The sequence below is a fragment of the Actinia tenebrosa genome, unplaced genomic scaffold (genome assembly GCF_029948245.1).
Source record: "Actinia tenebrosa isolate PJP-AT-01 unplaced genomic scaffold, QUT_ActTen_1.0 PGA_scaffold3__52_contigs__length_22856419, whole genome shotgun sequence".
Classification (NCBI taxonomy): domain Eukaryota; kingdom Metazoa; phylum Cnidaria; class Anthozoa; order Actiniaria; family Actiniidae; genus Actinia; species Actinia tenebrosa.
Genome location: NW_028292580.1, coordinates 21,648,509 through 21,676,296, shown reverse-complemented (window position 1 = coordinate 21,676,296; position 27,788 = coordinate 21,648,509). Strand labels below are relative to the sequence as shown.

Sequence of the window (27,788 nt, the reverse complement as noted above, 5' to 3'; positions counted from 1 at the left end):
AAAGAAGGCGAAAAACATATGCAGCGACGCTTAATAACGGACGAAGGAGAGTTAAGCTTCCTCGTAAAGCGCGCACATGATGATGGATCGATGGTATCTGTGGAAAAGTGGAACTACTTCGTAGAAGGTCAAAAAGAACATAAGTGGAATGCACTGTGTTACTACCAAGATCACAGACCGCAATATTACCATTTACGTGCCAGTATGTTAGCATATGCGCACATTAACCTTCTTGCGATGCTGCTACGGTTCGACAAAGAGGACATACCACGTGTAGCCACGGATTCCTTGTACGTAAAGCCCGAAGTGTTAGAAAAGATGCAGGAGTTCTACACCGAAGACGAGTTAGCGGAAAGTGGTCAATGGCGCGTTAAAGACGAAGAGATAAAAGCCTGGAGAGAACGTGTGGAATATCATGGTGGACACACAAAAGGCGCCATTACCCCCACAGAAGAGCCATTACCGTTAGTTACGGACCCCATTTCCTACCAACGCTTCTCCTACCTCTACGGAACGGGTGGTAGTGGTAAGACCACCAGGGTTTTGGAACTCTTTCCAAAGATAAAGGTGTTAACTCCTACGCATCGTCTGGAAAGAGAATTAACGGAGATGGGTTACGACGCGCAGACCTACCACAGCTTCTTTCGCTGGAATGGCCAAAAGTGGGTACCGGAGGCAGTACACGACATACCTCCGGTAATACTTTGGGACGAAATTTGCACCGTTCCCTTGGAAATACTGCAGGAGTTCGTAGACTTCCTAAAAGGGAAATGCCAGGTGATATTTGCTGGGGATCCATGCCAACCTCCTCCAATAGCCGGAGAAATGCCCCACGAATGGTTAAAAGGAATGGTAGACCACTGTGAAGAAATCAACACCGACTACCGCAGCAAAGACCAAGTACGTAAATTAAAGGCGGAATTAAGGGGCCTTAGCGACGCGGAACAAAACAAGATACTACGTAAGCACATACGAGCGAAGAAATACGAGGACTTCCTTTACGCATGGCATCCAAAGGATCTGGTGCTGAGCAGCAAACGCGCAGCACAGTCTCGCATACAAAAGGATTTGCTAAATATACATCGAGAGCGCTTCCCTACGCATCCCGTACCTGTTTGCTACAAACCCCACGATACCCGCATGCAAAAAAGAGACGTCTGGGTACCTGGTACCGACATCCAACTGCAAAATGCGGTAACGCATGATAAAGCCTGGGTGCCCATAGAAAAGGTGGAAAGAATTACCTCCCATCCAGATTGGCGCTTGGGCTATTGCATGACAGTCCACAGCACGCAAGGGCTTACCATAAAAGAAACCTTATGGATCATAGACCAGCGGCTGTGTTGGAGTAATTTGATATACACCGCCGTAAGCCGTGTGGAGTATGCCAAACAGTTAAAGAGAGCCTGGGGTCCGCAATTGCGTTACGACCGCACCCCAGAAGACGTAGCCAAAGAGAACATTGCTAAGAAACTCCTTCGCTACAAACGGCACGACGAAGAAAAAAATATGACGTTCGACCTATGCGTGGACGACGTCTATAAGAAAGGGGCACGGTGTGCCAAGTGTAACATACCTCTACTATGGAGGTTTGACCCAAATGACGATCAGCAGTTCTCCGTGGATCGTATAAATAACAAACGCGGGCATTGCAGAGGTAACGTAAGACTGACATGCCTAGAGTGTAATCGGGCGCGTGGAGCAGCACTACTCTGAGTCTTTGGGGACTATGAGCAGCTCTTCCTTGACAAATCCACGACTTGGGCCATTTAGGTAATACAACACGGGTTGCCCTTCCTTGGTGACGGACTTCGAAATCTCATACGTTTCCAAAGACCAGTTAGGATCCGTGGCTCTCTTACTGCCACCTTCGAGTTCCCCCGGCTGATAGAGGTATCTGACCACTATGTCGCGGGGTAGCTTTTTTTCCTTCAGTCCGACCGCCCTCGAACTTCTGACGTAGGACTTGTGCTCCACGTGTTTCGTTTTTATGGCATCCTTGGGTTTCATTCCCGTAGCCCTGGCCGCCTCGTTGTTCAAAGCCGCGACGACCTGGGGGAGCCTCTGAGTCCATTCCCTGTTGCGTTTGGAGGGATCTTCCAGCTCTTTCCAATACTGGTACCCAAAGAGACGCTCGGCCAGAGTCTTATTGAATCTTTCGACGATGCTCTGACCCCTGTGGTACTCTGCCTCGGCTCTCCTAATCTTAGTGCTGTGGTCTTTCAGGGTCTTAGTAACCGCGCCCATGAACTCTGTCCCCGCATCCACTTGCAGCAGCTTAGGCCATTTCAAAACGCGCTTATAAATCCTACCTAGGGCTTCTGCGACTTCCCCAGAATCCTTGCTGGTTATGGGTTCGGCGTCCTTATATCTGCTTGCGATATCCACTACAGTCAAAGCGTACCTATAGGTCTTTTTTCTCACCTTATCGTGCGGTAAGAAAAGCAAATCCGCCTGATGAACTTCATTGGGGGCATTTACGGTAAAGCTGGGCCTGGGAATGTACTTGGGCACGGGAAGATAAACCTGCCAGAGGGTTTGTTTTCTTAGCCAGTTCTTAGCCGTTTCTTCTGATACCCTGGCCGCGGTCGCGAGTTTCTTGATAGCCGACGCTCCTCTCCAATAGCCTTCGGGCCCATAGTAAATCCTTTTGAGTTTGTCCTCTACGCGGCCCATTATATGAATTCCAAAACAAGATTGATCTTACGTCCGTTAAAATCCACCGTCTTTCCGTCCACCTTAATGGTGATGTTTATGCTTTCTACCAAATTAGACAAATCATAGCTTAAAGAAATGGGAGTGTATTCTACCAGGTCAAATGGATTACCCTTAGGTAGGAATTTGGACATAAGAGAAGACTTTTCTCCATTGTTGTAACTATGGACTAAATCGCAATAGACTTCGTAAGAGGATGCGACTTTCCATTTCACAGGTATGGCTGTGTTGGTAATCGTCTTGCCTGAGGCACATAATAAAGATCCCAATGGGTCAGACTTTCCAAAAGTCATTGAATAATTTGACATATTATGTTTGAGGGTCATTTCGTGCGGCAATCCTGTGGTGAGAGTATAACCGTGTTTTGCTAATTCCTTGGCCAGTGTGATTGGTGTATAATGTCCATCGGGCAGCAATACGGCTTGATAGTTAGATCCTCCTGTATGCTCAGTGACTATGCCCCTAATCAGGTTATACCAAGAATTGTACAAAGAGCAACTTATGAGCCGAACCTTATGGGCTTTAATGGGGGGATTCAAGTAAGTGGTAAAGTCATTCTTGTCGCTTTCCAAAAAGACGATCATTATATTAGATACGCCAAAGCCACGCCTCCCGCCAGCCCTGCGACTCCTACAAAGACCAATTCATTGTCTTTTTGTTTCTTAGAAGGCTGGTAGTAATTCTTGAACTGAGGCTTTCTCATTCTAAAGTCGGGGTGCGCCTGCGCATAGAGCTTAAAGGCGTAGTCTGTGTTTTCGAAGTTCTTATCCGCCTGCATTTTGTCTTGGTAGTTCTTATCCAACCAATCCCTGTAAGCTTGTCTTTTTTCATTCCAAGCTGCCACGTCTCGCTGATATTTCTCCAGCGCTAAGTCGTGCCTCTTCCTCTCAGCGTTAGATTCTGCGTTTCTATCACCGCTAACTAATTTATCCAGATATCTACCACCATAATTAGCCCCTGTAAATGCTAAAGCTGCAATAACTCCACCTGCGACTAAGCTAACCATTATATGTTAGGCAGGTACTTTTCCTTCCGTAGGTAATCCTTTAGCATGATAGCCCCGCCTACAGCAGCGGTCATTTTAGCAAAATTAGCGAAGCTCTTGCTTGGGTCTTCAGTAAAGTCTTCTTTGAGCACTTTCTTACCCACCCAACCAATACCCGCAACGATGGAAGTAATAATAGCTGCTTCTTCAACAGTTTTCAACAACGCGGTCGACATTATATTACAAAGCGAGAAGGTTATTCCATTTCAGGGATCTTACTTTTTCTAACAGCCTGTTCCTGCACGGGCGCGTGATATGTTGCGGCCTCCCACTTTACTTTTGGCTTCGTAGCCCGCCATTGTAAGTAGAGGCTGCCTGCTGCTATAGCAATTCCTATCGCGCCAATGACGTAGCCGGGATTCCAAAAGGATTCCTCTTCTCCTACCTTTTCCTCTTTCTTTGCTTTGTTCTTCCTGTTCATCTCTGCGAGCTTCTTTCCGGCAGCGACTCTGCCTGGAGATTTAGCCTTGGTAATCTTGGTATCTTCTACGGGTGGTCGTTCTTCGGTGCCACTCATCTTATATCTAAGGACTTGAAGGACTTGACAATGACTTGATGACGACTTGACTAAGTACTTGACAACGACTTAAGGACGACTTGACTAAGTACTTGACAACGACTTAAGCAAGTACTTGAGGCGACTTGACTAAGTACTTAAGGATAACTTGACTAAGTACTTGAGGCGACTTGATCAGGTACCTCAGTAAGTGCTGCCTGGAAGACCTTTTCGACTTCTCTGTCCTTCTTGAAGTCCTTCCAAGATGTTCCGAAGGAACCTAGTACCTCCTTCAAGTCGACATGCTGAGCTACGTGCAAAGCCACAGAGGCGACTGCCATTAACTTACCGCACTTCAAAGACAACCACCCACAGGTTATCTTAAGTTCTTGGGATATGACATAGTCCTCGCTAATGTCCTTCCGTAGTTGCTCCACGTCGTCTATGGGCAGTGCAAGTCCAAGCAATTTAGTCGCAAGTCGGATAGCGGAGTCTGCTACGGCGTCCGTGGTCTTACTTGCAAGGGCAGCCTCATACCTCTTATGGAACTTTTTGACTTCCTCTTCTGACAACTTATTAACCTGCTCATGGGTAAGTTCCTTGCCTATCATTTCTTTGCACTTCCCCGAAGACACCAGGATGTTGAGTTGTTCCTTAAGGTTACTTTCATCTAGCTGTGTGGGGACTTCATCTAAGAGCTGCTCAATGTCCATATATGTTAATGGAATACGGAAACCTCAAAGAGAAGATCATCTTGGAATGTTGGTGCGTTTTTAAATGCCGCATGTATTCGTGTAACTGTTCCTTGGATATCTCACCGCCGTAGTCGCTTAAGATGGTTTCCAGGTCACTCCGGCTCGGAGTATAAAATACGACAAGTGAACCTATGTTTTCCCTGAAGGGCTTAGAGACACTGGTAAGCTGCTGGGAAAGCAACCAAACGCTGATATTGTCGTGTCTGCCGCTAAAGGCGAATTTAACGAGCTCTGACGTGCGTCTTTTTACGTCATCCCCACAGGCAATGTCATCCAGTATGAGGAGTGTTTGCGTGTCCTTGGGGAATTGCTTGCGCCAAAACTTAAGATGGCTGGATAACTCATTAGGGTCCAAAATATCTACGAAGAAGTCGTCATCTTTCACTCCTATGCCTTCCCAGGTGCAGTTGTTCACGTAGGTGGGACAAAGCAGCACGATATAGTCGAAACGGTATCTAAAGGGTCCTAATAGCTGCTCCACGACGAATTGGGTCTTTCCGCAGCCGGTGGGTCCTACTATCAGAGCATTGCAGGGAATATGGTTCGGATCCATTATATATACGATGGACCCAGTGGACGCAGTAAGAAGAATTGTCGCCGATGCAAAAGATAAAAGAGACACCATAGAAATGCAAAGGGAGGAGATCGATCGGCTGCGGGAGCGCGTGCAGGAATTGTATGATGAAATGTGCAGTCTGAAGCGCGCGGAAAGGTTTGGTGCGCTTTTGACGATGGCCGGTTGGGCAAAAGAAAGCGTGCAGGACTTTATGCGATATCCGCTGTAGAGCTGTTTAAAAGACACTTCAGAATGTTAAGTATGAGGTTGTTAAATTGTTAAAGATGTGTGCGTGTGCTGTTTAAAAGATACCTCAGAATGTTAAGTATAAGGTTGTTAAATTGTTAAGGATATACGTATGAGTCATTTAAAAGACGCCTTAATGTTAAAGATAAGGTTGTTATATTGTTAAGGATGTATGCATGCCACTTTTAAAAGACACCTCAGAATGTTAAAGATAAGGTTGTTATATTGTTAAGGATGTATGCATGCTACTTTTAAAAGACACCTCAGAATGTTAAAGATAAGGTTGTTATATTGTTAAAGGTTACTTCTAAGAAAAAAAAGATACCTCAGAATGTTAAAGATAAGGTTGTTATATTGTTAAAGATGTATGCATGCTACTTTTAAAAGATACCTCAGAATGTTGAGTATAAGGTTGTTATATTGTTAAAGATGTGTGTATGCTGCTTTAAAAGATACCTAAGAATGTTAAAGATGTGCTGTTTTCATTAAGAATGGGATTTACACAAACCTTATTCTGAGACATCTCTTAAAATAGTAGTCTTAACAATATAACAACCTTATCTTTAACATTCTTAGGTATCTTTTTTTTCTTTTAAACAGCATCCTTAACAATATAATAACCTTATCTTTAACATTCTAAGACATCTTTTAAATGACTCATGCATATGTCTTTAACAATTTAACAACCATACGCTTAACATTCTAAGACATCTTTTAAACAGCACATGCAGCGGATATCTTTAACAATATGATAACCTTATACTTAACATTCTTAGGTGTCTTTTAAACGACACACGCAGACATCTTTAACAATTTAACAACCTTATAGTTAACATTCTGAGGTGTCTTTTAAACGCAGCTGTATGCTCCCGTAGACCTGTTTTAAAAGATACCTCAGAATGTTAACAATAAAGTTAAAAATACGTTATATTGTGGTTAAGGTACACTTAAGTATAAATGAACTGTTCAATGTGTAAAAAGGTGTTCAGCACCAAGCAAAGACTACAATACCACGTTCGTCGTGGCGTTTGCACAAAGAAACCAATTAGTAAAGTTTGTAAGGATTGTGGTAAAGAATTCAGCACCGTTCAAAAGATGCGACAACATCAAGACAAACGCATTTGTGGGCTTTGTAAGGGCTGTAATAAGGAATTCCCTAACACCTCCGAGCACCTGAAAAGGGGCGTCTGTGAACAAAGCAGACAGTGTAGTTTCTGTAATAAGATACTAAGCAGTCGTCAACGTTTACAGACGCATCGGAAAACACATGAAGTCAACTATCGATTTCTCTTTGGGAGCTACGACTTAGAAGGCGTGGATTGCTACCAATGTGCGGATATGATGAGTCGCTGCCCGCATAAAGAGGATTACTTAAGGAATCGCATAGATTACCATAAGAAGATAGTCCGTACTTACCCCTCTTTCGAACGCGCAGAAGGCGTTCCGTGGACTAAAAGGGAGTATTGGAGGCAAGAGTGCGATCGTTGTGGTTGCATCAGAGAAGAGGAACATATCTTCAACTGCCTCGACAAATAAACGTCCTTAACAATATAACAACCTTATACTCAACATTCTGAGACCCTTTTAGAATGGGGTTTGCGCAAAGAGTCTCAAACCCCATTCTTATTCTCATTTATTATTATTAAGGATAATGAATAATAATAAATAAAAATAAGGACCCCTTTTAAAGGTATATGCTAGCCTACGCAGCCGCCTTTCTGGGAGGCATTCTAATTACCCTTTCAATATATGGACTGTATTACTTGCGAACCACCAGCTGATTGCATTACCCCTCGTAAGCCGCGTAAAAAATACACCTGCCTTCATTGCGGCAAGGTATTCCTGGAAGGATCCTTTGTGGGGCATTGGTGCTCCGCGGAGCAGCGGACTTTAGCAGACATTACGAATGCAGAGGACTCTCGGGCTCATACTTGACTACGTCAAATACCCACCTGCCATCCTTTTTACCATGACTCATAACATGGGTAACGTCCTGCCCTTCGATAGCGTACCTTATCCTATCGGGCGCCCAAAGGGTGTATGTTCTTTTTTTATTCTTTAAGACCAAGCGCAGGCGGTCCAAGTCTTCAAAGACCACGTAATTCTTTATCTCGTAAATCTCCCCCACCACCAAATCGCGCCAGTGCGTTTGTATGAACTTTAACTCGTTAAATTTATCCTTGTCCATATATTCTATGAAATATCTTTAAGTGTGTTGCCAAAGTCTCCGAGGTTTTAAAGACCTTACAACACCACCTGCAGGGAATTCGTAGGTGTTCAGCATACGCAGTGATCTCCCTGCAAATGACATCGTAGTCGCTGCTTATGAGCACCTTATAGCCGTTTTCTTCATACCTCTGTAAGAGCAGTTGCTGATCCTCAGATAACCTGCCGTTGCCTTTTGGGGTCTTTAGCTCTATGCAGAATCCACAGTAATGGGTGTGCGCATTCAAGATCATTAAGTCGGGTTGACCGCGTTGATATCCTTTCTGCCAGCACTTTATACGTTTGCCGTCTGAATCCTGCAGTTCACCTAGACCGGGTGCTATGAGCATTTGGGGGTAAAACTTGCGGATGTAATCAACGACTTTCTTATGTAAGTCGAACTCATTTTCTATTTTGAATACCAACTTGTTGGGGCCGTCAAAGCGCCTTTCTATCTCATACTTACCGGTTTTCCTTAGCGTGGGAAGGACGTCACCTAACACCCATTTCCTGAACTTTTTAGCCTCAGCCTTTTCAGATCCGAATATCAATTCGTAAAGACCTTCCTCCGTCAAATACACGGCATTGGGCTGTGCGTTAAGGGTGTCACGCTGAGTTACACCCTTTAAAGACCTGAGAAGTACCTTATTTTCCTCTGATACGTGATCAGACGCCGCTTTTCTGGAATTTACGTAACCCAACGCCAACGCCACGGACTTCGCTTTAAAGTACAGTTTGTCGCCTTGCACTATGCATTGCAGTTTCGTACCGTTGTTTTCAAATATTTGCAGCATCGTATATCTAAGAAATATTTTAACCTTAATATGCAACACTTTTAAGTTGGTTCATTTCCACGCTCAGTTGCGCGTCTGAGACGACGAAGACGTAGCAGTTTATCTTATCGCCGTCGCCCGCACTGACATTCTTTGTGCGCTTGATCTCCAATGTTATGCCATCCTGCGTATTTACTAAACGTAAACCCTGACCATGTAGGTCTTCGTCGTTAATGGTGCGCATATCGATCCACAGCGCATACTTATCATTAAAGAATTCTGCGGGGGATATCTGATCACCAAACTTGCGCATGGCCTCTCTGTAGATATCTGCGGGCTTTATCCCCTGCGAATATACTTTGTTTGGAACGCCGTTGATATTCACGCCAACGTTAGTAATGTTGGGGTTGTGAAAGGCTTCGGAGTCGCGCTTACCGGCCTCGTAGGGTTTGGCAAACACCAACATCAGCCCCGTGAGACTTCTTCGGGGGAGGTTAATGCTTTGGTTGATAACCTCATCCGTCTTATCCAAGAAACTGAACGTCTTATACATCACTACGTGGTCGTATAAGAATGCCTTTCCGGAGCTGTATTCCATGCCAGCGCTACGGGCCAGCTCTTCGCTGTACACGGTCTCATACTGTAGCTCTAAGTTGGTAATAGAGTATGGGGTTGTTGTGGTAAGTGCAGTGCTTAGCCCACCAATGATGTTATTAGCATCTGCTAAAGTTACTTCAAACTGTAGCTCGGATAACTGTCTTGGGTAATACGCGCCGTGATTCGTGATTACTTCAAAGTCCAGTGGTATGACATACTTACTACCATAAGCGGTCTTTATTCGCTTTGCGTCTGCCACTGCGGTTTCTCCGCTGCCGTCAGTAGGTTGCGTTTTCGTAGGTGTGCGGACCTTACGTAGAATGACACTACCAATTCCTTGTTCTATCCTTTGCGCGCGGTCAAAGGCTGTTAACCATAAGTCTTTGTACGTGGTATACAGATCGTACCTATTTAAGTCCAGCAAGGATTCCCCGGCGAACTTTACGCGCATCTTAGAAACAATGTTGCGACCCACGTTGTTAACGATAATCCTTTCATCTATGGGGCTTGACTGCACCGCTAGGTCGAACCTTAGCGCCAAGGTACCGTGTACTAGGACTAGGTTATCCGTTAGGCGGGGTACGCCTACGTACAGGGTTTCTCCAGGCTTTGCGCTAGAAGGTGTGAATGTGACCCTGTGAAAGGTGCGTTCTGCTTTCAGCCCGCCAACCTGCTTAGGTAATACGTTGGGATTTAACTTTGAGCTTATCATATATAATGGAAGTAGAAGGAACGGATTTTGACCCCCTTACCGAAGAAGGCCAAGTAGACATTAATGACGAAGAATACGAGTCTTTACTTCCTAATGACAACGTAGACGGACGAAGTCTCTTTGAAAAATTAAGTAGTAAGTATGGCAGCAGGGCCCGCGATGCTATGCGTTCTTTGAGAGATAAATTCAAGTCTAAGAACCCCCACACGCCCATTCCAGAATACTTACAAATGGAATCCCTTGGCGTGCGGTCGGACTTAATAGCGAACATCATCGAGGACCTAAGGGAGCGATACCCAAGCCTAAACCTGGCTCTCTTAGACTTCCAAATAGGAGACAAAGGGCAGGCTCAAGTTAGAGAATCGGGTAGGGAAAAATGGCACAACCTGTATCAAAGGAAGAATTCCAGCCTGCTTAATAACCAGCTTCCAAAAGGAGTCACAAATGCGCTGGGAGCGCCCAACTTGACGATGCTAAGCACTTCGACTCAAAGGGATACAGAAGTTGCCAGGGAGGCCTTTGTTAGTCGCCTTTCACTGCCGGGTAGCGAAGATGCCCTTAGATCCGCAATAAGACTGCAAGAGGAGCGTCAAGAAAGACTTAGCCAATTGGGGGGCGACGAGACTGCTGAAAAGGAAGCACTTAAGAAGGAAATACAGGAAAATAACATAACCATCGATGACCTTACGCGACAACTCGACTACGTAACCAAGAAAGAAGGCGGTATCGTCAGTCGCTTCGAAGCCGTCCAAGAGGAAAACCAAGCATTGCAGGAACGTATAGAAGAATTGGAAGACGAATTTAAACAAAATGAACTAACTACTAAAAGCCATGCAGACGAAATCGTAGACTTTAGGAATAGACTTTCTAAGGCATTGGACGAAAAAAGCGACGCAAGGAATCAGCTAAGGGCTGCTTTGAATGAAGCGGCGGGAAAAGACACGGAACTACAGCGCTTAGGACAAGAATTAATGGAGTCTGTTGACAGAGAAAGGCAATTGATGGTGGACAAGGCAGTGGCGGAGGAACAAATACGGCAACTTCGACAGGCCGTCGAAGACTTGGAGTACGAAATAGATCGACAGCGAGTAATAATCGAAGATCAAACTCGCCCTGAAGAAGAAAGGGAGGCAGCCCAAAAGGAAATAGAAACCCTTCAGGAAAAACTGGCGGAATTACAAACGCAAATAGAAGGTAAGGAAAAGGAGCTGGGGCTTACCACCAAGGAAAAGATAAAAAGAGCCCTTTTGAAATATGGCGTTCCGCTGGCATTTGCGGTCGCTATTTCGAGCGTAGTAGGAGTCATCCTTAGCACACTTAAGGCTACGGGCGCGGGCGTAAAGAAATTAGGCAATGGGCTGACGGACTTGGGAAAAAAGATGGCAGCCGGTCTTCCTGGGCTGCTGGGTTCGGTTGTTTCCTTGGCGCTTAGGGCCGGCGGAGAACTGCTAAAGTTCGTGGGCAACAACGTTTGGATCTTGGTCGTCGCTATTGGAGTGGTACTCCTGAAGAAGATGAGGGGTTGATCTTATCCTTGTGTATTACTGGTGGCTTATCGTCGTCGGTCGCCCGAGGCGCCCTCGACTGGGGATAAGTAAAGATAGTATTCGCGCCGGGTTGATAATTTGGTACTAAAGGTAAGACGCTCATGGTGCTAATGGCCTTATGACACCAAGCAGCGTCTGTAACCGTTTCGAACTTACCATTTATTCTAACGCTGCCGAGGTCGGCGCCAGAGTTGACGGCATCACTGGGGCGAACTTGAAGCTTTGCATATTGACAATTGGCTATCATATGAAAAGTCATGGGCATTAAATCTTCTCCGCTATATGGATCGGGTTCCGACGAAAAATGGACCGAATGCCTATTACCTTTTTTCGTCCTATAAGGCTGCAATGGGGTATTAGTCTCGTCTAGGATTCTAAAGCCGGCATTACAACTCCACCCCGTGTTAATGCTAATAGTACATATTATCATTCCTAAGCCCCCAACCTTCACCCACAATCCGGTGTCGTACCAATTGTCATTTTCGTACTTTCTCTCCTCTAAGTCATGAAGAAACCAATATTCCTTCATGTGTGGGTTCATATATTCTAGGCACCAAAGGCGTCATCTTAGAGACTAACCACCGTAAGGGTGCTAATGGTTGCGTGATTATAAGGCTGATCTCTTTGATCCTCTATGCTATTTACCGTAACCTTTCCCGTATCGTCTACTCTTATCTGCAGCTTTACCTTCCCGTGGCAGTCGGCAACCATATGAAAAGTCCAAGTCGTAAGATTCTCAGCGCTATTCGTTGGCGGCTCTGTGGAAAAATGAACTGGCTCCCTGTTGTTTGTCTTTGCGCGCATAGGCTGCAGTATGCCGTTGTCATCCAGGAACCTAAAGCCGACGTTGGCATGGCTGCTCGTACCAATGCAAATGCTGCATATTATCAACTTCTTTCCTGAGTAATTCAAATTCACGGACATGCCCGTGACATCAACCCAAGATGCCTGGGTGTATTTTTTCTCGCCTGTGTAAGTCGTATAGACACAATCTACTCCAGCTACGTAGGGGTTGTTCATCGCCATATATAATAGCTCAGACCAACGCCTGCGGCGGCTAAGCCGGCTTTTAGTAAGTTATGGTCATATTCCTCGGTAACCTTCTTTACTGGTTTCTTTGGTGGCTTTTCTACATGCGCCTTCTTTGATGGTTTTTCTACGTGCTCCTTCTTTGGCTTCTCCACGAAATGGGGAATGTTCCTAAGAGTGTCAGAGTTCACGTCATTCACCCCAAACTTCATATCCTTAGTAGCTCGTTGAAGTTTGTTGTTGTAACCCACGACGGAATCGGCGTTGATGACCAAATTACTTGGCATTAACCAACAACCAGGACTCAAGGCATAATCCAGTCTAACCTTTGATTGCTGCACCGCAAGTTGATATCTTTGAACTGACTTAGAAATCTCATTCTCGATAACAGCGCTTTCGAAGAGGACAAGGAATACTTGTTGCGTTTCCTGCGACGCACCGGAGGCATCTACGATGGGGCTGCGAGTGCTAACCTGGGCCCCTAGAATGCAGTAAACAAAGGCTTCAATGCTTCGATTAATCCTTGCTAGGTTTTTCAGTCCAATGCCCTTTGCGGCAAAGAAAGGCGCCCAAGGATACTTTTCTTTGCTTTCTATGAAGTAAATCAAGTCACCTTTTGACGCTTTACCCCCTAAGTCGGAGAATTCCCATCTGCTAGGATACCCCATACCCGGAGTTTCTATGCTGGCGCCAACATACGAAGCATAGGTGTAAGTCTCTCCTAAACCATGGGCGGCACCCTCTTTGTTGCGAAAATCAGGGTTGGTAAGCTTAAACTCATTCCTTAATCGCTCCCATGCGACTTTGTCATATTTGTTATCCTTCGGCTTAAAGATAGTGTCACTAGGAAGCGGTGCTCCTAACTCAAACAATATCCTACGAATAGTAAAAGCAACATGAAATCGCAGGAAAGGAATATGGAACATGTCCGCGGCTATACCGCATCCTTTAGTAGCAGCCCAGACAGCAAAGTTTAACTGCTGCGGCCAATACCGCATGTTGGGACCTGATAACCATTCTCTGGATTCTTTCCCTGAGGTATGTTTCATGGCAGTTTCTCTAAAGATGTCTCTGACTTTTATTTCGAAAGTCGTAGAACCCACGGGGATTTCTAAGGAGGTAACCATCTTAGCAAAGTCATTTGCGCCGCCTTTGTTATCGTAAAATGGGTAATCCTCCGTTGCCGGTAATAAATTCTCTGGAAAATTAGGCTGCCTTTCTTTATGCTCGGGTTTTGGGTTCTTTGGCTCCAAGTCCGCATTGCTGTACATCCTGGAGCCTGTATAGTAAATCCCATCGGGTCTTCTTTCAAACTTACTAGGGTCTGCATGCGGAAACATCTTCCTAAATGCTCTCCAGTTGGCATAATCCCGGTTGTCGTGATGTGGCTGCTCCTCTATGTTATTCCCAAAAGCGTCGTACATTAGTATATAATGGATGTTATACCTTCAGCACCTCAGTTGTACCCAGATGTTCCCAACGAATTAAACGCCGAGAACTTTCGTTTAAACAAGGCGAACTTAATACTGGCTTACTTGGAAGGGCAAGCGAAACACTACGAAGAGGTCAGGAAAAAGTACGCCAGAGCCCGAAGCATACTACACAAAATCGCAATAACTTCCGGCTCCATGTCCGTGGCGTTAACAGGCACTGGCGTTGCTACTTCGCTTACCGGGCCTGGAATAGTCGTTGGCGTTCCTTTGGCCAGCGTTGGAGCCGTCTGCGGCATTGTTTCCGCTGTTACGACAGGCATCATAAAGCAATTGTCCGGTAAGATATCCAAGCACGACACTCATATAGCCCTGGCAAGAGCAAAGGCTAACACCATTGCCGACTTGGTGTCTCAGGCTCTGCGGGACCGCCGCATAGACGACACGGAGTTTTCTTTGATCCTCGCGGAGGAAAAGAAATACGGGGAGCTAAAGTCGGGTAATAAAAAAACCATCGTGAAAGATCTTTCCGAGGAATCTCGCAAAAAGATCTACCAGGAGGCAAAAGAGGAGCTCCAAAGAAAACTCGCTCAGTAGACATCTGCTTTGAAAAGAACGTAGGGGGATTTCGACTGCACATTTCATCTTCTCGGAATCCATTCTAATAGGGGGTGGTTGGGGTCTATTTTGTAAAATATTTCGTAAATTACGTCGGGGTAATAAGGAATATCCTTATCCAGCCGACAGAATAACCACTCGGCCCTTTGCATATCTGGGACATGAGGAATACGCCTACCGGTAATTTCAGACAAAAGATAGGGAATAGCTTTGTAATATTTCCCTAGCTTTAATTTTTTCAATGTCTTTCGTAGACTTTGTGGGGTTGGCTCTTCTAAGTGGTCTATGATTTTCTGCCTTACTTCATCGTCTAAATATATCGGTCGATAACCTTGGATATGACTCATCCAGTCCCTGAAGTATTTTAATCTCTTATATGGCGTTTTCTTACGACCTCCATTGGCGTAATACTGCTCTCTGGTAGCATTTGGTACGGCATTACGAATATTCTTACCACACTCGTAACACTGTGCTGACGTGTCGTCTTCTATTTGCATTTTTTTACCACAACACCAAAAGGGTTCTGGCTTAGGTACGATAACTTTAGGTCTTAGACAAATCACACAGAAGTCATTGGTGAACTTCTTACATTCATGCATCGTATATCCGACAAATATTTTAACCTCCGTTTGCAGTACCCAACAGAGCAGCAGTAAGGGACTTTTCGCGCTGCCACCCGATCGCGCAAGACCCCCTGTAGGGCCTCGTCACTGCTCCAAAAACCCCACCCCCCCCTGGTGTTTTTCGATTTGTGATTTTTGGCAATGCCGGCGATTCGCGAGTCCCCCTTACTGCTGCTATTTCAAATTAAAGATATAGACAGACAACATAAAAAGATAGGTCTATCGCTTTTCCAGCAAAATATCAACGTTCTTAGCCACACTCGATCCTAAAGAATGATAAAACCGATAAGTGGGTTAGACGAAATAGAGTGGGAAGGACGTCCCCAAGGTTCGATTCTCGCCGGGCTCGTGTCGTATGTGAGTAGAGTTGTTCGTTGGTTCTCTCCTGTGCTTCGAGGTATTTCCTCCAGGTTCTCCGGTTTTTCCTCCCTCCGCAAAAATCAACTCATAAATTTCAATTCGATCTATCGGTAGCCTTATCAAGTGCGTTGCAAAACTTGTTAGGCTTTCCTTCCACCATGGACTGGTGAATCCGATTAGATTTAGAAAATTGGCCTTGGAAACAGTTCCCAAAGGCAGAGTTTCTGGGTCCTTTTATCCCAGTAAATTGAACTTTCATCGCAATTTTTTAGGTATACTACCCAACGGCGAGTGCACGAGACGGTAGCCGCACAGACATCACCTACAAGAGACCAACATTAGCCTTAAAACTGTACGACACGACAGGAGAGGAAGATATTGATACCGGCCAGGTATTGGTAGATACAGGACTGGCTGAACTTTGTGAAGAAGAAGTACAAGAAGTCGAGGAATTCTTTCCTGTGGATGGTAAGAAAAAATAAAATCTTGTGATGTTGAGAAATTCTTCTACGATTACTGAACAGCTCCAAAAACAAATTTCGGGTGAGAATTGTACGTCATTGTCATGCGCAGTCAGTACAAAAAGGCTCCCACAAGGAGAAGACAACATGCCAATGTCAAGAAAGGGGCACTAGTTGTCGAGATTACCTAAGACTGACCTTTACGAGGCTGTAGTGATAGATAAAATCAAAGTATCCCAATTTTATTTGGAAATGGTGCACTTATACATTTATTCTTCGTACATTTAGTCTTCAACATTTTAATTGTAAATTTTGCTATAAGTTGATTCATTTGTTATCGTTTTTCTCCATTTATCCCTGATGATGGACGATCGCCTGTAAGGTCGTGCGATCTCCTATCTGCTATACGAAGATACCTAGCAGCTTAGCTATATTAGACTCCCATACATCTATAACTGCATGGTCAAACTGCGTTTCTCGAAAGGAGACGGGACCGCCATATTACGTCGCCATCCGAGCCACGGCCAAGGTCGAACCAGTTACGCATATTTTTATGGCAAAGACAGTACCTTCTATTCAGATATTTTAAGACTCTGAGTTTTGACCCAGTTTAAAGATATTCAGGGTGAAGGTGGATTTTAATGCTTTTTTCAATTTGAACTGGGCAATGAGACTGCAATAGCCGGCAATCTCCATATTTTTTACCAACTTTCTTTCCCATTCAAAAGGAGAAAGAGACGAAGCCAAGACTGTTCACATATCACTGGTGGACTTGGAAAACACTGCTGACCAACTCGAACGGGAAGGTGAGGCCATTATTAGGACTGAGGACTTGGTTGTTATACATACCATGTTGTGAGTTTTACCCTACGCTACCTCGCTATTATTTTTAAAAAAAAAACACATATACCGATACCCTTAAACAACCTCTGGGCTGATCTAGGTCAGGGCACGGCTAACTCACAGATCTAACCCTGAAACAACCTCTGGGCTGATCTAAGTCAGGGCACGGCTAACTCACAGATCAAACCCTGAAACAACATTTCTGGGCTGTTCTAAGTCACGGCGTGGTTAAGTCGCAGATTGAACTCTGAAACAACCTCTGGGCTAATCTAAGTCAGGGCGTGGCTAACTCACAGGATAGAAAACTGAAACAACCTCTGGGCCGATCTAAGTCAGGGCACGGCTAACTCACAGATCAAACCCTGAAACAACATTTCTGGGCTGTTCTAAGTCACGGCGTGGTTAAGTCGCAGATTGAACCCTGAAACAACCTCTGGGCTGATCTAAGTCAGGGCGTGGCCAGCTCACAGATTGAACCCTGAAACAACCTCTGGGCTGATCTAAGTCAGGGTGTGGCCAACTTACAGATGGAACCCTGAAACAACCTCTCGGTCGATCTAAGTCAGGGCACGGTTAACTCACAGACATGTTTGGTTTAGCTAAGGGAGGAAAACCTGAGAACCCAGACAAAACCCTTAAATAAAGGGAGAGATCTAACAAACTATATTTACATGTGATTGAAAATGATCCCGTCACCTCCTCAGAGGTGAGAGGCGAGTGCACTACAGCCACGCCAGCCTTGATGCTCATTATAGACAGCGTATCACATCTCTCTGTGGTTTTCTGGTGAAACTACAAGCTGATAATCTCTTCTATCACTATAGGTGCTACTATTTCTCCATTAGGGTCTCGTTGTTCCAGCCCAGATGAAGAAGCATTGAATCTTTGGAACCCCATGATGGAGGACTATGTGTCCTCCACCAACTCTTACAGGATTGATAAAGATGATCTTGATATTGCTCTTTATGGTTTTAGTAAGTCAAACTTTTCTCTCATTGCATATTGTATTATTTTACTGGTTTAATAATGACTGAGAATTCCATTGAATTCGATACATAGAATATTTATAAAACATAACGGGAATCGAATTCAAAATTGCGGTTGGGATACATAATTTATTTCAAATATTTTTTTAAAACTTTCAAGAAAGAAGGTAAAGAAGAAAAAATAAATAAAAAACATTAGAAAGCTGACAATTTGAAATTTACGAACTTTGGTGTTTTTACCCAAGCTAGACCAGAATGCCCTATTCTCCCCTTTCTCATAAAAGCGAGGCTTTCCAATATCTCACCTCAAATAAAACAAAAACATGTCTGTTTGTTTCTTCAGAACCAATTGAGAACCAAGTGTGCCGGTTTTTCCAGTCAACAAGATCGAAGTGCTGGAGAGGACAAAACTGCCCATTTCTCCACGTGAAGAAAGGTAAACACTCTCGCTAAGCCACTCGGATGTAACGCTCGAAGGACTTCAGCTTTTAACGATAAGCTATTCCGAGATCGACGATAAAAACGTGGTCGAGTTGGCATTTGAGTGCTGCTGTTTTAGGGACAAAACACAAAATGGCCGCCATACCGCAAACCGGTTGGCTCAGTTGGTTGAGCATCGGACTTACGTGCGGGAGGTCGTGGTTCGAGTCCCGGCCGGACCAACACTCAGGGTCTTAGAATAACTGAGGAGAATGTGCAGCAGCAGTTAGGCGGACTCGCGAATTGCCGGCATTGCCAAAAATCACAAGTCGAAAAACACCAGGGGGGGGTGGGTTTTTGGAGGTCGGTAACCCGCGGAACAGGGGGTCTTGCGCGATCTGCCGGCAGCGCGAAAGGTGCCTAACTGCTGCTCTGTTGGGTACTGCAAACGGAGGTAAAAATATCTTATAAATATACGATGCATGAATGTAAGAAGTTCGTTAACGACTTTTGCATTAGAAGAGTGTATGGATTGTCCGCGCCTCGACAACCATGTTTCGACTACCTTTTTTGGCGTGTTCCAAAAGAGTGTATGCGTGTTCCAAAAGATGTGTATTGCTACCCCAAAAGATGTCTATAGAAGGGAGGCGATTCACCGCCCTTCCAACTTGCGACAGTTGTCCAACGAGGACCACGTTCGTAGTATTTGCTTCTCCCTCTATATATAGAGATGGACTCCCAAAAGACTATTTCGACAACATTGCAAGAGATGGGAATACGAGCAAAGAGTAGGCTGCTAGCGCATTTGCTGCTGGACAATGCCCACGACGGAAACCTGCTTCCGGACATATCCAAATGCGACTATTTGCGTGGAAACGAAGGTACTACAAGTTTGCAGCCCTTGGAAGGATTGCCACCATTCGTAGACGATGTGTTTGTGTATGGGTTCGTCGCAGAACAAGACTTGTATGGGCGGGTGTGTAGAAATGCGAAGGCAATAGTATCCAAAATATCCATTGCAGCCACGGAAGCGTTTGGGATATTTCTACCAACCAACATGGCGCACACATGCAGGAAAGGAAACATAGTAGAGCGCGTGGCCCATTTGTCCAACAAGTGGAATAGCCTGCACGGCGAACACGCAGCCACCTTCGTAGCCAAAGTAGACACCTCCGAGTTGCCCATAGAAGCCGTAGAGAAAGGCATTGCCAAGTTTGCCACTTTGCTACAAGCGCACGGATATGGTATCTATTCCGTCGACTACACACAGGATTTCTCTGGCACTTTGGACCGCAAGGCATTGGTGCGCCGACTGCGGCAAATGGGCTACAAAGAACAAGGGGAAGCTGGTTGGCGCGAAGGCACCATTTTGGACAACACGCACCAAGTAGGTGGACATGTTTGCACCTGGGTGGAAAAGGGCAAACGAACGAAAATATACAACAAAATAGTGTCGAACTTCGAGGCTGGAGAAGTGCAAAACCCAGTAGGCGCAAAGCTTGCCGAATATGTGGATTGCCCAAACGACCACCTGCGTAGAACTTTCCTGCACCCCGATGTGCAGAAAAGAGGTTGTACCCGCGTGGAAATATCCATCTACTCGAAGGATTTCTCCAAAGAACACACCAATGCCATTGTGGAAACCATAGCACCGCTAGAAGACATATTCGTGGTGCAGCCGCCAAAAAACATGTGGTTGGCACTTGCCGAACTCCTAGACAGATGCTGCTGCATTTGCTGCGAGGAAACGGGAGAAATATTCCTAGCTTGGTACTGCCACGCAGGAACGGGTAGGATAGCCGGTGTGCGAGTGCGGGGCAACGACAAATGGGAGCAATGCGTACTTTGGACCATAGCAGAGTTTGGTCTGCGCAGATGCCCCATATTTCGCATAGACGTAGAAGAATTGGATCCGGTGGAAATACTACCGCTACGCTGCTACACCAAAGATGCCCCTACGGTGCTAGCGGAGTCCAAGTTCCCTACGCGCTTGCATGCAAACGCACCTACAATAGCCGACTTCCTACCTGCGACGGAACACGTGGAGTGGATATGGCGTACGAAGAAGGCACAAAGGATCGGAGTAGAAAAGAGCGCCTTTGGCATTTTGGAAGTGCCTACGGACCGCAGGATATCCTTCCTATCCAAAAGAAAACGACAGCAAAGATTGGAAGACATACGGGACGATTTGGAAGGCGACGAGTGGGTAGAAGCCACGCAGAGATACCACGCAGAACTGTCGGAGCAGCGGCAGTCCATCCTGCGGCAAAAGGAAGAAGACAGGAAAGCCATAGAAAAAGAGTTGGAAAAATATAGGAAACTATTGGATAGGATTTCCAGAAGGACAGACAATCTACGCAAATTGTTCTTTGGAGAGGACGCAGCCAAGCGCTTTCTAGAGGATTCCGTGCCTCGCAAAATACATCGAATGCAAGAAATACCCGCAGGGGACTACAAAATACTAGGATACGCAGTACCCAAAAACGTAGATGCCGCTTGGCCTGCCAAAGGGCACCGAGTAGCTTTGCGCAGGGGGGCAAAAGAAACTTCCGTAGCATGGGCTGTGGATGCGTTGCTGGATGCATTTGCAGTCGGGAAGTTCGAAGCCAACGGCAACATACGCACTGCCATACCTGGAGAAGAAATATTGGTGGAGTGGGAAAACAACATAGCCACTGTCTTCGTGCCCGAAGGACCCGGTTTGGATACGTACTACGAATTGGCTAGGAAAATAGACCATTCGATACCCCGGAATCCAGGAAAGCTACTAGAAGTGCCGGCGCCGCCAAACAAAGAATGCGTGCAGGCTTTGCACATGCAGGAAGGCGAATACCAATGCTGGCGCTACGCAAAAGCCACATACAGGGGCAAAGAAAGGACCATCCTATTCCTATCCCCCCGATGCTCCCAATGCGTATTGGAGGGCTGCACGGTAGAACATGCAACCACGCCCGTTTGGGGACACTTTCTGCAGGCGCAAAAAATAGACTGGACATCTCCGCCGCCTTTGTACTGCAAAATAGGCAGGGAAAAGACCACCGCAAACAAAAGAAAGGATAGATTGGTGCACGTGTCCGCAAAGGGTGTCGATCTGGTAGACGCCCTTTCTACTCCATCTCCGGAATCTTAGAAGGCCTCTGTGGCCGTTCGTAGTAGACAACCTTTTCCACTGGTTGCTGCATGCGCGCCCAAAGCAATGCTCCAATGCCAAAGATGGCAAATACTATATTCCCGGCTATTTGCCAGTCTATCTTCGTGGATATTTCCTCCACTTCGTCCTCTAGGTTTTCCTCGCTGTAGTAGCCATCCTCGTCGCTACCAGGCGGTTGTATCTTGGACGACAGCTCCGCACGAAGCTTTTCTAGATCGTCCACGCGGTCTAGCAATTCTTTTTTTGTGGTTGCAAGTTCGGCCAGCAATTCCTCCTTTGCTTTTCCTAGGTCGTCCAAAACAATGGCAAAAGAATCCTGCACTTCTAGAAAATGCTTCTGCAAATCTGTCGTAGGTGGCGTTTCTGGAATTGCAGGCGTCGCATTGTTTTCCTGCTCTATCCTGCGTATTTTGGGAATACCCACACCATACTTCTTGGCTACCTTTTGTAGCCCCATTCCATTCTTCCTGTCTTCCAAAAGGTCTGCGATCTCCTCTTTGGATAGTATCTTGGGTGTGGCCATATATGTAGGTAGATACGGAACATACCCTATGTTTGTCCATGGAATGCCCTATGGATCCATATGGTAGATACCTGTTTGTCCACAGATATAGACATGTATTTGTACATAGCCATAGGCATAGCTGGATACATGCTAGGAAAACAGCGCACGATAGAAATCCTTTTGGATGTGGTAGGTGGCTTGTACAGAGCGCAGGAGACAATAGGCAACATTCGAATTCCGGGCTACGTAGCTGCACCATTGCGCGTGGCCCTACAAAGAAGGTAGAAGGGGCCTCCATTCTCTTCGGGCAAACTATTCCAAAGAGTGTCTTAGAATGTCGACATTGAAGTTAAATCTTTGTTAAGGATACCTGGAAACTATTCCAAAGAGTGTCTTAGAATGTCGACAACGAAGTTAAATCTTTGTTAAGGATACCTGGAAACTATTCCAAAGAGTGTCTCAGAATGTCGACAACGAAGTTAAATCTTTGTTAAGACACTCTTTGAAATAGTTTCCATATATACTTAACAAAGATTTAACCTTAATTGTTAACATTCTGAGACACTCTTTTGGAACACACATACGCATCTTTTGGAACATGGATCTACATCTTTTGGGGACACACATACGCATCTTTTGGAACACTCTTTTGGGGACACCAAAAAAAGGTAGTCGTGTCGAGGCACTGACACTCTTCTATTTTGGGAAGCGTCGCAAACCACGACACAGACATCTTTTGGGACAGCAATGCACATCTTTTGGAACACACAAAAAGGTAGCCGGCCGGGAAAATGGGATTCTGTACACTCTAACATACTTAACAAAGATTTAACTTCAATGTCGACATTCTAAGACACTCTTTGAAATAGTTTCCACACATACTTAACAAAGATTTAACCTTATTGTCGACATTCTACGGGGGATATCCGGATCGACACCTTTTGGGACGCGAGAAAAGGTAGTCGAAACATGGTTGTCGAGGCACTGACAATCCATACACTCTTCTATGGGACACGCAATGCACATCTTTCGGGACAGCAATGCACATCTTTTGGGACAGCAATGCACATCTTTCGGGACAGCAATGCACATCTTTTGGGACAGCAATGCACATCTTCGGGGACGCAAAAAGAGGTAGCCGAAAGTGGTTGCCGGGAAAATGGGATTCTGTACACTCTACTATTTTTGGGTGCAAGTTGGAAGGGCGGTGAATCGCCTCCCTTCTATAGACATCTTTTGGGGTAGCAATACACATCTTTTGGAACACGCATACACTCTTTTGGAACACGCCAAAAAAGGTAGTCGAAACATGGTTGTCGAGGCGCGGACAATCCATACACTCTTCTAATGCAAAAGTCGTTAACGAACTTCTTACATTCATGCATCGTATATTTATAAGATATTTTTACCTCCGTTTGCAGTACCCAACAGAGCAGCAGTTAGGCACCTTTCGCGCTGCCGGCAGATCGCGCAAGACCCCCTGTTCCGCGGGTTACCGACCTCCAAAAACCCACCCCCCCCTGGTGTTTTTCGACTTGTGATTTTTGGCAATGCCGGCAATTCGCGAGTCCGCCTAACTGCTGCTTGTGCTGCCTTTGTAATTACATCTGCAAATTGTTAGACTTTCAAGTGGCTCGGATGACCACTTTAAATAGCGGCCCCGTCTCTCTTCCCCTCATCATTACTAACCAACATCGGAGGGACGTAAAAGAACCACTGAGGACATAAAGAAACCCTGGCAGTGACCACCCTCAGTGCCTACATTTCATACTAACCATCTCTCATGCTTGTAAAATTGCGTTAAAGCAATCTGTCATTAACAACTCAATGTAAAGCGCCTTTGATTATATTCATATAGAAAGGGCGCTATATAAATCATAAATCATTATCATCATCATCTTGGAAATATTTATCCTAAAAAAGCCCCACACTGCATTGCAATGCCAACTCCACCCAGTTTCTTCCGTCAACCTCGGAATGAGATATATTTTTGAAGTTATTTTCTAAATGGTTTGGTTTTCACATACAGGCGAAGACGCATCCATGATGGTCCAAGCGTTTTGTGAAAACAGTGACTTCACAGTAGATCTACCCGGGCTGGGTTCGTGGGTCGGGGTACGTGTCACAGCTGTGCTTAACCCAGGACATTTCTGGGTTCAGTTTCCATGTGGATCAGGACCCATCGAGAAACGAATCATGGAAGGTATAGTGCTTTTTATGGTGTTTTATATTTAAGCATTATTGGGAGGCTGTGGAGTTTCCAGCTGATCTGAAATAGTGACGTGTCATGAAACCTGCGAAAATTGACCAGCGAAAAATAAAAACATGTCCGCCATTGGAACAAAAATACAAAACTCATGAATTATTTCTCACTGTTATCATGCGGGCATTAGCAACGTTATTTTTAGTTTCATTTTAAGAGGAAAATTGGCATCTCAGTTTTGCAAATTATCTCGATTCTGATTGGCTAGTATTTCTTCCTCAGATCAGCTTGTTGGGCCAACACGCCACAGACTTCCCATCCTATCAAGTGTAGATCCAGGATTTTTAAAAGGGGTGGGTGGGTGGGGGTGACTGTTACAGGCCCTCGATTTCATTACCATAGGAAAGCCATAAAAGGAGGGAAAATGGTGAAAAAATTGCGTCAAAAATGGACGGATATTTATTTTCGAAGTAAATATTGCTCGTATTATCATTCTGCACGCCAAAAACTATCATTATTGCGCAAAGTATAAACATTCTCTACTCTTTGCAACAATGCGAATTTGTTACGCGCGGAGTGGTAGAGTGCATATATACCGTGAAAAACTTTGTAAGAAATTGCACAAATTTGCACAAATTAGAGTACAAACACTAAAAGTGTGCAACACTTTGTACTATTTAGTAGTAAATAGTGCTAATTAAACGATAGAAAACAATAGGATTAGCATAATTTAGCAGTATTTAGTGGTATTTATGTTGCACACTTGTAGTGTTTGTACTCTAGTAAGATCTAGTAAATTCAGTAGGCCTTCAAAACTTTTGCTCTAATTTGTACAATTTAGTTAGTTAACATTTCCACGGGTATATGGAATGCATTCTAATACGAGCAACATATGTTTTGCATCATGCAACGCAACAATTTCGGGCGACAATCTTGCGCGATTTTGTTCCCCGTATTATCGCTAATAAAAATATGTCTTCCGACTAATGGTTTTTGCTTATTATTTTGATAACTGTAGCACGTCTGGGGCTCAATATGGACGACGGGAAGGAGAAAGATGAGGATGAAGATGAAGATTTTGAAACAATGGCAGAAAAAATGAAGTACTTGATGATATATTTTTTTCAGTTAATTGCAAACAGCAACATCGGCCATCCCGAGGTCGTAAAAAAATAGGTCGAGTTGGCAGTCTCACTGCACTGCAATGCCATCTCAATCCAGGTTTTTCCTCAACCTTGGAATTGCTAAAAGTTTTAGTTATTTTCGCCCACGTACTTCTGAAATACCCTACAAATATAACATAGATACAAGAATATTAACAAAGAAATAGCAAACACACACGCATTCTGTGTGCAGTTATAAAGCACGCGGGGGTTGGCAGTACACGAGAGAAGTTTTGGGAGAAGCACGACGCGTAGCGAAATGTTTCTAGAGTGTTTAAATCCTTGTGCTTTATAACTCCACACAGCACAGCAAGCAATTTTTTTAATATGAAATGCAATTTACAATAACAGTCAATTTGAATAGACGCAACTGAAAGTGCGCTGTGCTCTCATAAGGCACGCACTCTCTACTAATCAGAACGCGAGATTTCTAACAGTTATTATATAAATATATTTAATCATTAATGAATTCTTTTTTCACAGCAAGTTTTATTCACGCAACTTATTCCGCGATTCATCGTCTATTCTTCCTGCCATGGGTGAGCTTGTCGTAGCCCAGTACTCCAGTAACGACGCTTGGTACCGGGCACGAGTGACTGACGTCAGGGATGAAGAATTTCAGGTACGCCGGATCACGGATAATAATTCTATACTTTTTTTGATAACAGGCCGTATGTACTGTTGCTGTCCAACCAGTTCTTCCATAAAAATACTCGACTTAGTGTTAACCCCATTTTTTCTAATGTCAATAATGTGAGCTGAAATATTTCCTCCTTGCTAATGTCGAGGTGCTCTTTCCATTTCTGTAGTTCATTTTGACACAATAAATGCTCGTTTTAAGGTGGTAGGGTCACGTGGCCTGTTAGTCTAAGTGACCTTTTTCCCTTTCTTCCATCTAAGATTTAAACTGGTTACGACCGCATCCCGAATTTTTTTCGGGATCTCCTTTTTAGGATAAATTGAAACTAAGAATTTACCGCAAGTTACTCCATAAAACGGCAAAACATCCCGATATACTACTTTTCGCGTACCACAGCAAGTGTTACAGACCCATTATCTTTCTCCCTCGTTCTTACGTTGTTTTAATTCAACAATGTTTTTCAAACTCCAGGTTTATTTTGTTGACTACGGCAATACTGAATGGACAGCGGAGCGAAACGTTAAGCGCATGCTCCCTCAGTTCCTTCACATTCCATTCCAAGCAGTTGAATGTTTTCTGGCAAATGTGGAAACAATAGAAGAAAATGGAGAATGGTCAGCCGAGGCAAAGTAAGATTGTTATCAAACAAAATCACGTTTTAGTCTGCCTATCATATAACAACGGGGTTCTAGATGGTGTAATGGTGGGGTCCAGGGTAGCCTGCATAGTGACCCAAATTGGGGGGGAGGGGGAGGGTTCGATTCCTACACTCGGCATCATGCGAAAAGACTTTAGGGTCTCTCTCTTGCGGGTCTCCTCCCTCCGCAAAACCCAACAAACTCAATTCCACTGAATTTGATCGTAAGTTAGCAGTGTCTTGACTTTGATCAGCACAGATGTTGTTTCAGGGTTCGGTCTGTGAGTTAGCCATTCCCTGACTTAGATCAGCCCAGAAGTTGTTTCAGGGTTCGATCTGTGAGTTAGCCGTGCCCTGACTTTGATCAGCCCAGAGGTTGTTTCAGGGCTCGATAGAATGGAGGGTCCAAGAAATTCCTTTGAGTAAAACAGTTGCAGAATGTCTAGCGAACTAATTTATTATATCGTATTGTTGCAGCGAAGTGTTTGAATCATTAACACAGGACAAGCTGTTGATTGCGCATGTCTTGTCCATGTAAGTAAACATATTAGCTCGCCTATAAGCCGTTCCAACGTTGAATAAAAACTGGGTAGAGTTGGCATAACAGTGCATTGTGGGGCTGTTTAGGGGGACATATTTCCAAGGCGGCAATTTCTTCTTCTAAAACATTTTTGCAATGAACTGTAATGCTCACGCAGTTTTCTTAGTCCTCAACCTCGGAACGAAGGATCCTTTATTCTCTGTACAAGAAAAAATGATGGTTATCTATAAACTCTTTTTGCCTCTTTTGTGATAGGGCCAATACTTACCAATTCATGCGGTACCGTTCTTTAATCTATCCAAAGTTATTTACTTTTTTGGTGGTGACCATAAAGGCCAGTTTTGACGGTACGATTTTCGCCTACAACTATCGTATACAACAGGCTCGCGTCTGTCGTAGGCGAGTTGTAGGCTTGATTTACACGCTACGGCTCGAGTTGTAGGATGGCGCGAGCGTGTTGTATACGATAGTTGTAGGCGAAAATCGTACCGCCTAAACCGGCCTTCAGAGAAAAGGTTCAAGTAACGAGAA

At 44.7% G+C, this 27,788-nt stretch overlaps 1 protein-coding gene across 1 annotated transcript in view; it reads left to right on the top strand.

Annotated features, from left to right (window-relative positions):
* The window catches only part of LOC116295679 (uncharacterized), a 52,795-nt gene that overhangs the window by 24,304 nt on the left and 703 nt on the right, over nt 1–27,788 (top strand). Inside the window, exons 15-23 of the mRNA XM_089035642.1 lie at nt 15,980–16,175; nt 16,897–16,974; nt 17,836–17,985; nt 18,341–18,433; nt 24,103–24,276; nt 25,295–25,379; nt 25,923–26,061; nt 26,551–26,708; nt 27,194–27,250. Coding sequence (XP_088891768.1) covers nt 15,980–16,175; nt 16,897–16,974; nt 17,836–17,985; nt 18,341–18,433; nt 24,103–24,276; nt 25,295–25,379; nt 25,923–26,061; nt 26,551–26,708; nt 27,194–27,250 — 1,130 coding nt within the window. The remainder of the gene's footprint in view (nt 1–15,979; nt 16,176–16,896; nt 16,975–17,835; nt 17,986–18,340; nt 18,434–24,102; nt 24,277–25,294; nt 25,380–25,922; nt 26,062–26,550; nt 26,709–27,193; nt 27,251–27,788) is intronic.